This window comes from Micromys minutus, assembly GCF_963924665.1.
Source record: "Micromys minutus genome assembly, chromosome: 2".
NCBI lineage: Eukaryota > Metazoa > Chordata > Mammalia > Rodentia > Muridae > Micromys > Micromys minutus.
In genome coordinates this window covers 57664232-57678487 of record NC_137971.1, presented here as the reverse complement: position 1 = coordinate 57678487, position 14256 = coordinate 57664232, and the positions used below count along the sequence as shown (strand labels likewise).

General features: G+C 53.5%; 1 protein-coding gene across 1 annotated transcript in view; it reads left to right on the top strand.

The window, feature by feature from the left end:
• Positions 1 to 619: 619 nt before the first annotated feature.
• BRSK2 (BR serine/threonine kinase 2) overlaps positions 620 to 14256 on the top strand; it is a gene marked incomplete at both ends in the record, with an annotated part of 49832 nt that continues 36195 nt past the window's right edge. The window contains one exon of the mRNA XM_080912969.1: positions 620 to 713. Within this exon, the coding sequence (XP_080769095.1) occupies positions 620 to 713 (94 nt within the window). The remainder of the gene's footprint in view (positions 714 to 14256) is intronic.

Here is a 14256-nt window from a genome sequence, read left to right as displayed (position 1 = left end):
GGAGGCTACTAGCCCAGTATTGGCCTCTCCTTCTCCCCCCCGCCGCCCTCCCCGCCCCAACGACACCCCAACCTCGCTTTTCCTGGCCCAGCGGCCCAGCGCGCTCTTAGAGACTGGCGGGGCGGTCCAGGCGGACGTCGTTGATTGGGCCACGCCTCTGATTGACAGCTGAAAGCACCAGTTGTCACGATAGCTGCAGCCGGTGGCGCTCGCTCGGGCTCGGCTCGGGCTCGGCCGCACTCGAAGCGGCTCGGCTGCTCGTCTGGGCTCGGCTGAGTGGCTCGGTTCGGTTGCTCGGCGGGGCTCGGCTGCACGGCCGCGGACGGGCGTGCGCTGGGGGGCGCGGGGCGCGGGCCTCAGAGGTGGCGGCGGAAGCCTGGTGCCCCCGCCCGCCGGGTCCTCTCAGAGAGGCAGAGAGGCATCCCCGCGGCCCGGCCTCGCACGGGTGCGGCGGGCGCGGCGTGGGGGGCAGCGGGGGCGCGGAGCAGCGCGGCCCGCCCGGGGGCGCCGCGGGCCGGGTCAGCGCGGACGGCGCTCGGCGGACTCGGACGCACGGCTGGCCGGCCCCTCCCTGCCCGCGCGCCCCGGCGCCCACTCGCCGGCGCGGGGCCCGGGAGCGATGACATCGACGGGGAAGGACGGCGGCGGGGCGCAGCACGCGCAGTATGTGGGGCCCTACCGGCTGGAGAAGACGCTGGGCAAGGGGCAGACAGGTGCGTGCGCGCCGGCGGCTGGGGGCGCGGGCGGGGTCGGGGTGCAGGGCGGGCGCGCGGCCGTGGGGCCGGGGAGACCATGCTGACCGGCCCCACCCGGCCGAGGGAGGCCGCAGAGCAGAGATGCTGCAGGCTGGGCCCGGCGGCCGCGAACAATGGGCGGCGGTGCGCCGACGTCCGCCGCACTCCTGGGTCTTGCGGTGGAACCCCTCAGCCCACCGGTTGCTGGAGGGCGGGCGCAGCCCAAGGACATGCAGCGCGGCCTGGGGCGCACGGCGAATGGGGCAGCATGGGCCGGGCCTGGCGGCTCCCAGCAGTCCCGCTGCAGGTGCGCGGCCCGGGGCCCGCATTGTGCGCCCGAGCGAGCGCCGGGCCCATTGTGCCGCGGGAGGAGGGGGACGAGCGGGCGCCCATCTGCCGTCTGCCGCGTTAATAGGCGTGCTGCCTGAGCAGCTGCGTCCCGGCCGCATGACCCCCACATCCAGGCAGCGGCCACCGCCCGGCGGGTCCTGGCCTGGGTTTCCTACCCTGGACCTCCCATTCTGGTTGGGGGTGACAGCGCAAGAACCTAAGGAAAGCTGGACAGCGCCTTCTTCTGCACCCAGTCTCAAGCCTGAGCGTCTGCGACATTGGGCTTCCCTGGGGAGTTAGAGGGTGACGGTTCCTATGCTTGGGCCATACATCACCGCCTGGCGGTTGAAACAAACCTGGGCCTACAGCTGAAATGAACCTCCCTAAGAGTCCTCACTGTCTTTCCCTGGGCAGGTTCCATTTCTGCACAGCTTTCCTATAGATTGGCAGTGAACTCGACTACCTTACATTTGGCCAGCTTTCTGGGGCGAGTTAGGTTTAGTCAGCCCCCTCATCTGGTCAGCGAGGCGCATTCACACAGTCGTCTTTGTGGGAGGCTGGGACTCAGCCATTTTCTTTCTTCTCCCAGGACTGGCCTGTCTTCCGGCTGCCCAAACGTCCGATTGGCACTGCCCACATCTTTCCCTTTGGAAAAAGTTCCCCAGAGCCAGTACAGGCTAGGGAGTGGAGGACAGTGGGAAGGTGCAGTGTGGTTCCGGTGGGGGCTTAGAAGCCTTCTACAAGCACCCCTGGGGCTTCAGGGAGACAGTAGTAAAAGGTGATGTTTGAGAAGAAGGTGGGCCAGGCTGAGTTCCCTCAGAGGCTTGTAACTGATGTCACTGATCTAACGGTGGATGGTTTTTTTTTTTTTTTTTTTTTTTTTTTTTTAAGCTCCAGGGCTACATCTTCCCACCCTAGAGTCAACCCCTGAGCTGAGCAGTCAACACCAAGGCACTGAGCATGGGGCCTGGGACTGAGAGGAAGGCAGAGGCAGCTGGTGTTCTCTTGAGTTCTGGATATGCATGTTTCCTGGGATGAGCAACTGTAGTTTGTGAGGGAAGAGCCTGGAGCAGCAGAATGCAGGAGGCAGTGAAATAATCTAATTACCGTGCCAGTAAAACGTTGTTATAAGAAGCCCTGGGTGTGTAAGTGATGAGAGCAGTGAATGATGCTGGTGCCTTGTGGACGGTGGGTAGGGGCTGGCCTCCTTGTTTTCTCTGTGGCATTACATGGCCATATGGTTAATGACACAGTGATGGAGGGTGATATAGAATGACCCTAGCAACCGTGCTCCTGGGCCCTTCGGATGCACCCTCTCTCCACACTTCTGATCGTCTGAGGAGTGCAAGCATGCAGCTCAGCAGACTGCTCATCCTGTGTGTCTTCCCTCTTCACTATTGAAGGGTCATTCTGCTGGATGTAGGTAGATCCTGACTGTATGTGCTGGGCCTGGCCACTTAGCACTAGATGTTAGCAGAATCTCAACCTTATGGGTTACACCAGGATCAGGCAGAGGCAGACTTCTTGCCAGGAAAGCTTGGTGAGGGAGTGCAGGCCAGACCTCTGTCCACTGCTAATCTGAGGGCTTCTCCTGGCATGACCACGTCTTGGGAACACATACACAGATGGCTTTCGGTTCCTCCCCACCTGCTCGTTTCAACATTAACCCTTGCTCTACTTTGCTTGTGTGTGTCTATCCACATAGAAGCTGCTTCCTGGGATTGTGGATGGGCATAGTCTGGTGGCATTGAGCCTTGTGGAGTAGTGTAAGCCCATTACCTATGTGAAGCTGGACATCAAGATGCTGCCACCATAGAGTTAGATAGGGTGGGAGGTCTGTGGCTTCTCTATGCTTTCTGGAGCATCCAACGTTCCCCTTCTCTTGGAACACCCATTAGGAAGTAGCTCAGCCTTGCATAGTTGGCTTGGACCCAGTTAGTTTCTCTTATCACTTTTGCTTGTGTTTGGCCTTTGCTTCTGGCTGCTGCAATTGTGGTCATGCAGTCTCTTACATGTGTGCACCTGTAAACCACCATTGGAGGCCTTGAGTATGCCCTTTGGTAACTTGTCTACCTGTGTCCAGGTGCTGAGTGACACTTGGAAGACTGGCCAACAGAGGTTGTTGGGGAGTTGGTGGCTCACCAGGGCCAGGTGTTCCTGGGCTGGGCTGGGAATCCACTGGCAAAGGCTCTGGCAGGAGTTTCCTCTGATCTGAGATGTGGTTTTTCCAGTTCCTTCCAGACTTGACCCCTGCAGAGATGGGAGACAATCCCTAGCTTTGAAGGCACCCCTAGAGATTGAATTTGGAAGAGGGAGATGGTGTCAAAACTAGGTGGTGTCAGGACCAGAGGGAGGGTTGAATAAGGTTATGTAGCCTCATGGCTCTGCCTGTAAGAGGCAGGGCAGGACACTTTTCTGCACATACTAGAACTCTGCCTTTGTGGGCTCACAGCCCAGGAGGCTGTAGGACCCTGTCTTTGTTAGAATTTCTATAGCTGTGCTAAGTAAGACACCATAACCAAAAGCAACTTGGAGAGTAAAGGGTTAATTTCAGCTTACACATCACAGACCTTCATAGAATGAGGCCATGGCAGGAACTTAAAGCAAGGCAGGAACCTGGAAGCAGAAACTGAAGCAGGGGGCATGGAGGAATGCTGCTTACTGGCTTGCTCTTCATGATTTTGTTCAGCCTGTCTTCTTGTGCAACTCCAGAACTACCTATCCAAGAGGTCGCTCACAATGGAATGGGTCCTCCTGTATCAATCATTAATCACAAAAATGCCCAGTAGCCTTGTCTACTGGCCAATCTGGGGGGGGGCATTTTTCTCAATTGATCTTCTCTCTTTCTAAATGGTTCTGTGTTAGTGTAAGAAAAAGAAAGACAAAACTAGCCCGCACAGACCTACTATGGGTGGGGGGGGTGGGATGACAGAGCCCACTACCCTCCTAGAAGTCCTCAGTCAGGCCAAGAGAAGGGGATGAATGAGTGGGGCAGCCTTCAAGCTTACTTGACTGGGCTCACAGGTCAGTAGATGGACTGCCACAGTGAGAGATGAATTGTCCATTTCACACTTGCAAGTGGCCACTAAAGAGGCTGGGTGAGAGCTCTGATGACTGCCAGGCTGCAGGTGAATCATGGGGTAGAAGAAGCCTGTGAGGGCGAGTCAGGTGGGACAAGGGAGAGATTGGTAAGAGAGACGGATGACTGGGGAGACAAGTCAATGACATTTAGGTGAGGGTGAAAAGTTGGGTCATGGAGAGACAGTGTGAAGGGGCAGTTCAGAGGACAGATGAAAGGAACAGAGACGAGAGACAAGTGATTGGGGAGAGATGGATGAGAAGGGAGACAGGTGTAGAGAAATACAAGTGAGGAACATGTAGCACACCCATGGGTGTGAAAGACTGGCAATGTTGTTGTTCATGGGTGGAGGGTGATAGAGTGAACAAAAGCAGGAGGAAAGGTAGCTGTTGCACCAGGGAGCTTTTTGAATGTTACACAGGAACTAGTGAGTGTCTTCTGCTTCAGTCCCTGTAGATGGGCCAGGCTGGTGAGGGGCTGAATCGGAAGCTGTGTGGTATTAGAGCCCCTAATGTGGGTGGAAAGGGGCTGGTGGCCTCTACAGCAATGAAGGTGGGTAGCATGCAGTGTCTGGTGATCTCTACTCAGCACGCTCCTCTGGTCCCTGCTGTGAGTACCTTGTGGGATTACACAGCTTTCCCCCACATCTGGCTCTGGCCATCTGACCTAGTTGTGCAGGTGAGGGCACTGTGGCTTCAGAGCTAGCACCCCATTAGAGTTGTGCTTACTGGGTACAGAGAAAAGGCCTTGCCGCCATCCTGCTTCTCTTCTGATCTTTTCTGCCCCTCTCCACGGCTAAGCCCGGGCACTGGCAGTCCTCCTGCCACAGTTCACACTTGCTCAGGAGTGCCTATTCTCTACGAGAGCTGTTTCTGCAGGCACTGGGGCGCAGAGGCTAGGGAAGAGGAAGTGTGCTTGAAGAATAAGTGTTCTGGGTGGAGGTGGTGGAAGCCCAGGACTCCATCCTGTCCCAGCCTACTGAGCTGTGTCCCTGTGCACATGGGTCTTGCCTTGTTACAAGCAGTGATGACAGCCAGGGAGGCCTTTTCATTAACCCATAAGCTTCCTGACATGGAATGGAGTATGCTTGGATTGGAAAGGAGAAAGGATGTGGTATATGCCTGCACAGAGCTTCCCTTGATGTGCTCATGGGCCTGACCTATATGGACTTTGCCCAGGACCTGGCTATGCACAGGAGCCTTGGTGTAATAGGCCTATGCAGGGTAGGCTTCCAGAGTGGGCTATGTCTAGGCCTCTGTCCTGCCATTGTACAAGGGAGAACTGCATCTAGAAGCAGTGGAATGAGCTATTCTTCACACCTGCGTTGAAGTAGTTCCAGAGCTAGCTCTTACAGTGACTGGAAGCAGAATCAGCTCTTGCAGCTGCTCCCTAGGCTTTGTTTCTGACAGATCATCAGGCAGTCTGAGCTGAATGCCACTTGGCTATCCATAGCCACCACGGCAGTGGGTGGTGGTGGGCTGAGGCTCTGTGGGGCTCCAGATCCCACTATACCCTGGTTACCTGAGATAGCCAGAGCCCTTCCTTTCTCTGAAAGTGGTCAACTGGTGTGTAGACACCCCTCCCTTAACTTGCTGTGCACTGCTCTCCTCCCTGGCTAGTCACATGACCAGTAGTGTAAGGCTGGCAAGGCCTGTACCACCACCACCCAACCCCCCTGTTAGAAGCACCAGACAGACCCACTCCTGGACAGTTTGTCAAGTGTGTCCTGGTGCCCTGACCATCTGCCCTAGATTCTTCCCTGGTCTTTATGGAGTGGGCCAAGGGAGAGCATATCATTATCTCATCCTCCCCAGGACAGCCACCAGTCATCACTAAGGGTGGCACAAGTAAGTCACTAAGAAGTCTAGTTGTCTGGGCTCTGGCAAAGTATCAAGGAGGACACCTTCACAATGACCTAGCCGAGTATTTCTTTTGGAGTGTCCCTGGGGTAAGTTAACACCTGGTTGTGCAGGCTGTCCTTTGTGTGTGTCCCACACCTGGGAGTCCTGTGCCTACTTGGAACTTAGTGGAGGCAATTCTGTGCTGCTGACTCTGGAGGTTATACACTGGCCACTAACTATAGTTGAAAGGCTTTAAGCCTTAGGCCCCGTTTACTAATGGGTTTGGGAATTGGGTTTTCTTGGGATGTTGTGAGGCTCCAAAACTGAATGTCTGGTAGGAGCAAGTAAGCTTCCTATTGTGGTCTTTCTTGGGAAACTGTGGGAGAGATGTGGACTTCTTTGTTTGATGGGGCCCCTTGTTTTGTCCTACTCTGTAGGTAGTTTATAGGTTCTCGTGAAAGCTTCCTGTCCTGGTCAGAAGTAAGACTTGAGCACACCTGCATGGTAGCTAATGTGCCCAGCAACTCAGGTCACAGCCTAATGTGTCCAGGCTGCCCACAAGCCTCCATAAGGCCTTGCCCAGAGATGCTGCTGAGCCAGGCCGCCCAGAGTTCTGAACAGGATGGAGGCTGGGCTTTGGCTGCAGCTTCAGGGACAAAGCAGGGATTGTGCCAGGGTGGCCACCACTCAGGGCCCAGCCCGCTTGGCCCAGGCCTTGTTCTCTTGCCTCTGAAGGGCCAGTGTTCTGGATCCCAGCAGCTGGGAACCAGCCCCGCCTGCTGGACAATATCCTGAAAGTCCATCTGTTTGATAAGAAACCTCCCCCTTTTGAGGGTAGCTTTCTGGCATACTGATCATAGGCTGGGCCTGGGATCTTGACCCAGGCATAGTTTGACAGAATGACAGAATCTTCCTGAGTGACTGATCAATCCATGTAGAGTGCAGTCGTGTTCCCACTTCCTAACTGTGTGGGAGGACATGGACACCTTCTCTGGGTCGACACAGCATCCTTGTGAACCTGACCAGGAATGAATGGATAATTTGGGGCCCTTGTGGTTCTGGGATGGCTAGAAGATGGTACAGAGCTGTTCTTTGAGCCAGTGGGACTCCAAGGCTCCTTTGAGGGACTCTGGCACGAAAATTCTTTTTCCTTCTGGGGGACAAAAGTGCTGTACGAACATTCACACTGCCACTGCCCACTCGAGGTCTTGAGAATGGAGCTAGCCTTTCTGGCCTTTGGGCAGAGGCTTGGGGGCAGCCTGGAAAGCTGCCTCAGGGCTAGTGACGCAGGTGGGGGCGGCTATACGTCAGCTGAGGCTCAGAGACGTGGGCGGTTTGCGCAGGGAAACTGTGAATGTGCCTGTTGAGGGATGGCTAGGCCTGGGAGTCCCGGTCATCCCAGCTGCCTACAGCCCTTGCAAGGGGAAAGTATCAGGATGGGAGATGTGGTGGAAGGGCCCTCAGTGCTCAAAGAGTAGGGCTGCTAGATTGAGTCACGTGACTGTGAGTACCTGAGAACCTGTGGCCAGAGTAAAACCAGCTTTGTAGGCTTACTGTGGCATAGGCTAGCATTCTACGAGCTCTCCTGGACTCTCGGGCCACTGGATACTGTTTTTCTTAGCATGTGGCCTCTATCCTGGACTGAGAGTTCTCTCAATCTGACCAGAAGTCCATGCCTGAGGAAAGGCATTAGCCAGAGTGGCTACCTTGAGGGATTATTGATGCTGGGGTTGGGAAGGCTATCGCTAAGATGGAGTTGTTCATGCTCTAGGTCTGGAGTCCATTGGCCAGATAAGGGTTTGTTCAGCTTTTTCTTGTCCTTTTTTTTTTTTTTTTTTTTTGTCTATAGTACAGAATAGAGTTTATTGGGGTCATGGGGGGAGTTAAGAAGGTAGTAGAGGCAGAGTGAGAGAGAGAGAAGAGAGGAATAGAGCAGTAGAGGAGTAGAGGCCGGTCATGAGCACATGGAGAGAGAGGGGAAAAAGGAAGGGGGGAGGAGGGGCAAGGGTGGGAGAGCAAGAGAGCAAGAGAGTTTGATCAGCTTCTTGTGTAGCCAGGTGAAGTCTCTCCCTCAGGTCAATGAGCTTCAAGACCCACCCTCAACCTTATTCTCAAACATAGCTTCTGGCTTGTCTTGGCATTATCAGCTGGCCCTTGGCATAACCTAGGTACTAAGGGTGACCCAGTGTCACCCAAATACCCAGAATGCCAACCCTTCTCATTTTAGACCATATTGAGGGACACTGTTTTGCTGGGTTTTTGGAGCAGCTAGATCTCATACACATCATCATCAAGCTAGGTTTCTGATCTTTGGTGTCACATTGTGTCACCTTCCTATGGACTGATGGAGCTGCAGGTATAATCTCTTGGACCTGATTCCTACCAAAAGCAAGTCCATCCTACTAGGAGCCGAGCAAGCCCCATCCCATGCATGGTATGGCACGCAGTGTTTGCAACTGTCTGGAGGCTCTGGGGTCATGGCTGTCCTATGTCATAGTTTGTGTGCCATGTTTCTGGGTAGACCTATCTCTGGGCTTAGTTTGAGAGACCGGATTATAATAGGGAATTCTCTCTTCTCCGTATCTTGGTTTCCCTGTCTATATGTCAGCAGGAGCATGAAAATGATATGATCCCAGGGGAATATTCTTACACGAGACTGAGCAGTTCTGTGCCTCCCGCTGTGCTGAGTGACAACTTTGGGCTCAGGGTAAGGGGCCTAAGGCATGAAGAGAAACAAGATATATGGGCCTTTCTACTTGCTCACCCCTTCCACCAAGGGAATTTTCTTGTAGTTCTTGTTTGCATAGCAACAGGCAGTGAGAGGTAATAAGATTGTGGTCACCTTTGCTAGCCAAGAGGATGCTGTACAGGCCCAGCCTTTTAATGCTCAGAATGGTACCTCTACCATTATCACAGACTCTGGACTAGTGAGCAGGCTAAATCTGTCTCTTGTCACGTGCCCAAAGAACCTCAAGCAAATCCCTGGGTTCCTATTGAATTGAGCTCATCCCACTTTGGCTCTGGCCCCAGCCTGGTGGGCATGGAGGAAGGGGACTTACTGCAGTAAGCCAGCTGTGGGTCTCCAGCTTAAAGGGCATCCTCCAGACTCAGCCCTAGGGGATTTCTGTGGATTGCGGCTGTTACAGAAATTGTGTGCCCAGTGCTGGGTCTGACCTAGATTATGGAGTCTCTAAATTACAGCATTCCCCTCTCTGACATGCTCAGCTCCAGCCATCAGCACTGTGCACTCAGTTTTGCTTCAACTCTGTTTATTTGGAAACAGATCCTACCTAGTAATGTTCCAGTGTGTATATAAAAAAAAGACAGATGCTCTGAGGATCACAGAGCTGCTACCACCCCAGAAGTAACTCTGACTTCTAGAGCAAAGGTTGTCCAGCACTGGGATGAAAGTAGAGATTTCCTGGACTGGACCTCTCCCATTGGCCACCCCCAACTGTTCATCTGTTGTTCCAGAAAGCCTGGGTATAGTGGTCCTCTCAAGGGAGAGTACTGGGATTGGCCTAGACCCCACCATGGTGGGGCCAGAAGGATGGCATCCCAGCTCAGACCATGTCTCCCAAACTCTTATGGAATTGTATGTCTGAGTTGCTTCTCAGAGAGCTTTCTTGTATATCAGGCAGGACAGCAGTCTCCTTCCCTGCCCAGTGGCTCCTGATACAGCTTCCATCCCTAGGGAGGAGGATTCTGTTCAGTAGTTTTGTGTGAACCTCTAGGTGTACTACATTTCCTGCAGATGGACAGTGGATACAGTAGGCATGGAGTTCATGAGCCTGCCCATAACACACTAACTTATGGCCTCTTTGTGACCTCAGGAGGCTGTACTAGGCGCTGGATGTCAGTGAGCAATGAGAGACACGGTCACACTGTCTGACATCTAGCAGATGCTGGGAAACTGGCGTGAGGAGTATCCCTGGAGAATGTATTTCCATTGGTGTTGGAGCTGCTGTTGTGGAGGCTAAGCTTAGTGCCTGTAAATTGGGGTTCATTCTAGAACACAGGAATCTTAGGGGTGCATGCAACTGTGGCAACTTAGAAGAGTATATCTTTTCTTCAATCTGTATGGGAGATGATAGGGCTCATGAGTCCTTGGAACTATTACCCTTTAAAGTAGTCCCAGATCCATGCCCACTCTATACTGAGAGCTCGTGACTACTGGGTACCAACATCTAGTGACCCCTGCCCACCCTAGTTTGCAGAGAAAGCCTTTCAAGTCTCTGGGTCCTGCACTCAGACAGGAGAGTCTAAGTCAAGCCTTTACTCCCAGCTTACTGGGAGCTGTCCAGCCAGACCGTGCTGAAGTCCACAACCTCTGCCAGGTGGGGTTGGGGAAGGGTGCTTCTGATAGGTGCTGGTCTTTAGTCCCCAGATCTAGCTGTACCAAAACTATGAGAGGGACTCAGAGGTCTTTGGTGAATTTCCATATTTGTCTCTCCGGTATAGCCCTGGGTTTTGTGATGGCCTTGGGTTGTTGTTGGGACATGGAACTAGCTATGGGCTGGTAGAAACTTATGCATATTGGTCCTCATATTGTTGGTCCGGGCCTGGCCTACATACTCAAGGGAGCTAGGTGCAGGCCTCCAGCTGACTGGAAGAAAATGTTTCTCATTGATACAGTCTCTGACATTGGCCTCTTGGTGGTAGATCCTTCCATGAGTGGCCCCTAACTGCAGGAAAATAAGGACATGGCCTTATTCGTATGGGTATCTTGGGTTGGGAACAGGCCTCTTACTGTTGATGCAGCCTTTCCTGTCCTCACTCCTGGGTGCCCCTTGTTTCATGGTCCTAAGAGTGTATGGCATTCAGGAATGTGATAGCTTTGGGTAGCTGCTGGGCATGGACTGGGGAGAAGCTGGCTGTAGGCCAGACTGATTTCCTGCACCCTACCCCTAGAAGGTGAGAGGTTGCTGGTGTTCACCTCTGGTTTTTCCAACCTGGGCCCTTCATTTCCTCAGGGCTTGATTCTAGGCCACCTCTGGTGGTTCCCTGAACACAGAGTCCATCTTTCCTGTCATCCCCTCAGGGTAACTGGGAGATGGTAGTGACTGGAAACAAGTGATGTTAGGAATAAGGAGAGACCTTGGGGGCTCTGAAGTGGCTGCTAGCCAGGAGACTGGTGTGGGAACTGCTGCTGGGGTATCTATAGAGAAGCAGGCTCATCTCAGATTGGAGATTGTGGGTGACAAACCCCAAATCTCAGAGGATTTTCATCTAGTTGGTAGTGTCACCGACAGTATATAGCAAATGCCACAGGGTGATAAGGTAGACGTAGCTCTGTCCAGTGAGTGAGTTCAGAGTCCCAGTGTCCTGTCCCATCCCTGAGAGGACACACTGAGGGCCATCCCAGTCTGCAAGTTGAAACACTACCCAATGACATCAGGACCCAGTGTCTGTGGGGAAAGAGGTCATGTTAGAAGCCTGGCATAGGCCCTTAGTAGTCCCATTGTCCCCTAGAGCTTGGCCTGCTGTCCTAGACACACTAACACATACAGTCAGGAGTGAGTTCACAGCAGGAACCTTTCCCAACCCCTCTCTTTGTGTCACATGCTCTCCCTGATACACACCTCTGGGGTCTATGCACCATTTGATATACCCTAGCATCTTCTGGAGGAGAGGAACACAGCACCTGGTTAGGTCAGTTTGGGGTCAATGGCAGTTGTTCTCAGGCCCAAGAAGGCAGACAGATGGCTGTCACCCCTGGTCACACTAGCTTTGGTTCATTTGTCACAGTGGGGACATCTGCCTTGGATCTTTTGATGTGGTGCTGGGATGACAATCCCATCAGGGAGAATTCTTGTGGGTCCTGAGCTGATGGGGTACCATTTTCCATGGTACAGAATTATTGGTGTGGCACATGCTGATCTGATGCTCCTGCAACTGGTCTCTTACTAGTAGATACCTAGATTGGGTGGAGGTATCTCCACAGACAATTGCCAGCCTCCAGGCCCACTTTTGCTGCCAATCCTGGGTTTGGCTGCCCAGTGTGGTTTGACCTACTCTCTAGCTGGAAACTTCCAGAGCTGGTGCTCTTTCCCAGCCCTTCAGAAACACCTGCATTTCCTACAGAATTTCCAGCCAGGCTTTGCTATCCTGGGAGGCTTGCCAGGGTCAGATGGTTTGCCTCCTGACTTCCAGTATCCCAAGGCCTTCAGGACTATGGGACCTGAGGTACCAGGGCCAGCTCTTTTGTGCAGGCCTTACTTCTTCATGCCCACCCCTTTCCCTGTCTGCCCTGCCCAGCTCTGTTCCCACCCCAATGCCAAACTCTTGACCCTTCCTCCTCTAATACAACCTCTCCTTGGGGGTTCCTTCCTAGAGCTATGGACTTCAGAGTGGGCATTCAAGGACATAGCCAGCCAGATAACCCTACATGGAACCCAGGAGTCAGGCGTGTGAATAGAGACCCCACAGGCCTTCTGACTTCAAGTTCTGGTTTCCATTTGGGGACTGGAATAAAGACAAAAGCTCTTGGGAAAAGGCAACCCCCAGCCTGAGTACCAGCCTAGAGAGGAAGAGGTGGATGAGGCAGACTAATGCCAGGTTTCTTAGTTGGACACTAGCTCAGTGGTACTTGGGGACAAATGCTGCTGTTTGGAAGCATCAGAGTGTGGGCCGGCAAGCGCTGCCTCTCTCCTCTCCCTGTCCTTCCTGCATGCTGCCCACTAAGCAGATTCTATTATTACCTTACTGCAGATTACTGGCCTGCTTGAGGATGGACAGGCAGGCACTGGCACAGGGGTGGAGCTAGTGTTTCTGTCCCTGACAGCAGGTGACTGCAGGGTTCAGCGTGACTCCCCTCTCTGACTGGGGCCTCCCACGGGCATTATAGGCCAGGCATGGGTCCATCTGTCTCTTTGATAATCTGAGAAGCATGTCCCCCTGGGGTAGGGTGGGGCCCCTGAACTATGTATGGTTCCTCCAGGGAGGTTGCTTCCCTGGACTTGAGAATAGTGCTGGCCAGGCTGCCTTCTTTTCCTTAGCTATAAGAACACATAGGCAACAGCTGGACCCCTTAGCTTTCTCTTAAAGCTTCTGTCTTAGCTGTTCAGCTGCAATGGATTCCTACAACAGGGTCGGTACAAGGCCGGTATGGATCCCACCTGCATGGAGAGAGTAGATTTGCCTATGCTGGCCTATTGGTGCTCATAGCTGCCAACAGTAACAGAGAAGTGTCCCTGAAAGACTAAGGATGAAGGCCTTTTCTACCCTTGAACTTCTCAAGGTGACACTGGGGCTCTGCTGGTGAAAAAGTCCAGGGCAACCTACCAGAGCACCAAATGCCTATGGGGGATGTTACTAAGGGGCACTGTTGGTGGTTGTGAAACTGGAATTGGGACATCACTGGGTTTGTTTCTGGGAGGACATTGGGGTGGCCCATTGCTGGGCTGTCAGAAAACCCAAGTGAGAAAACTCCAGGATGCTCAGATGGGGAGGCCTGGAACCTTCTGCTTTCGGATGGGATTTGAGGGTACATGCAGATCTATAGGCCTGTGTCACAGTAGGCAGGTGTATGCACACATGTGCATGTGTGTCCTGTGTTTTGTAGGCTTGTATGCCTGTGGGCATGTAGGTCTGTGTGACTGTGTATGCAAAGTGATGTGTGTGTGCACGCGTGCGCATGTGTATAGGGCTTGTGTGTCTATGAAGGTCTGAACTTCCATGCCTGCCTGTGTGTGGGATGATAGAGACTCCCTGGGGCTTCCCAAGGAAGGCATCCCCAACCTTATCACCATGGCAACCCCTTGCCCATCCCTTGGGCACTGGAGGGATGGGGCCTGGCAGGTGCAAAGCAGGAGATAGCAACGCAGGATTCAGAGTTTTACCAGCATGGAAGCATTGGAGCAGGTTTCTGTCTGGACTTCATAGTTAGGTCTACAGGTTCTAGTGGCTCCTTCCAGCCCCCCCCCCTCCTAGAGCATTATAGACTGCCCCACACTGTAATCCTGTCATCTCTGCCCTGCCCTGCCTGTCTCTCAGAAGGTAGACAGCTGCTGGTAGACACTGCCATTAACTGTGTCTCCTTTGCCACACCATGGTATGCATCCAGAAGGTGGGAGGCTACCCCCAACCTCATGGCAGCCAGTGGGAGTTCCTAGTATTGGATCTCTAGATGTGGGTACAAGCCCCCTTTAACCTTTCTCCTTTATCCTAAACAAGCCTTCCAGGACAATGCTACTGTGTCAGAACTTTCTCTGTTTGGGGTCTCCAGGCCTGTCACTCTGAAAGTGGCTCAGCCAGTGGCCTAATCGCCTGC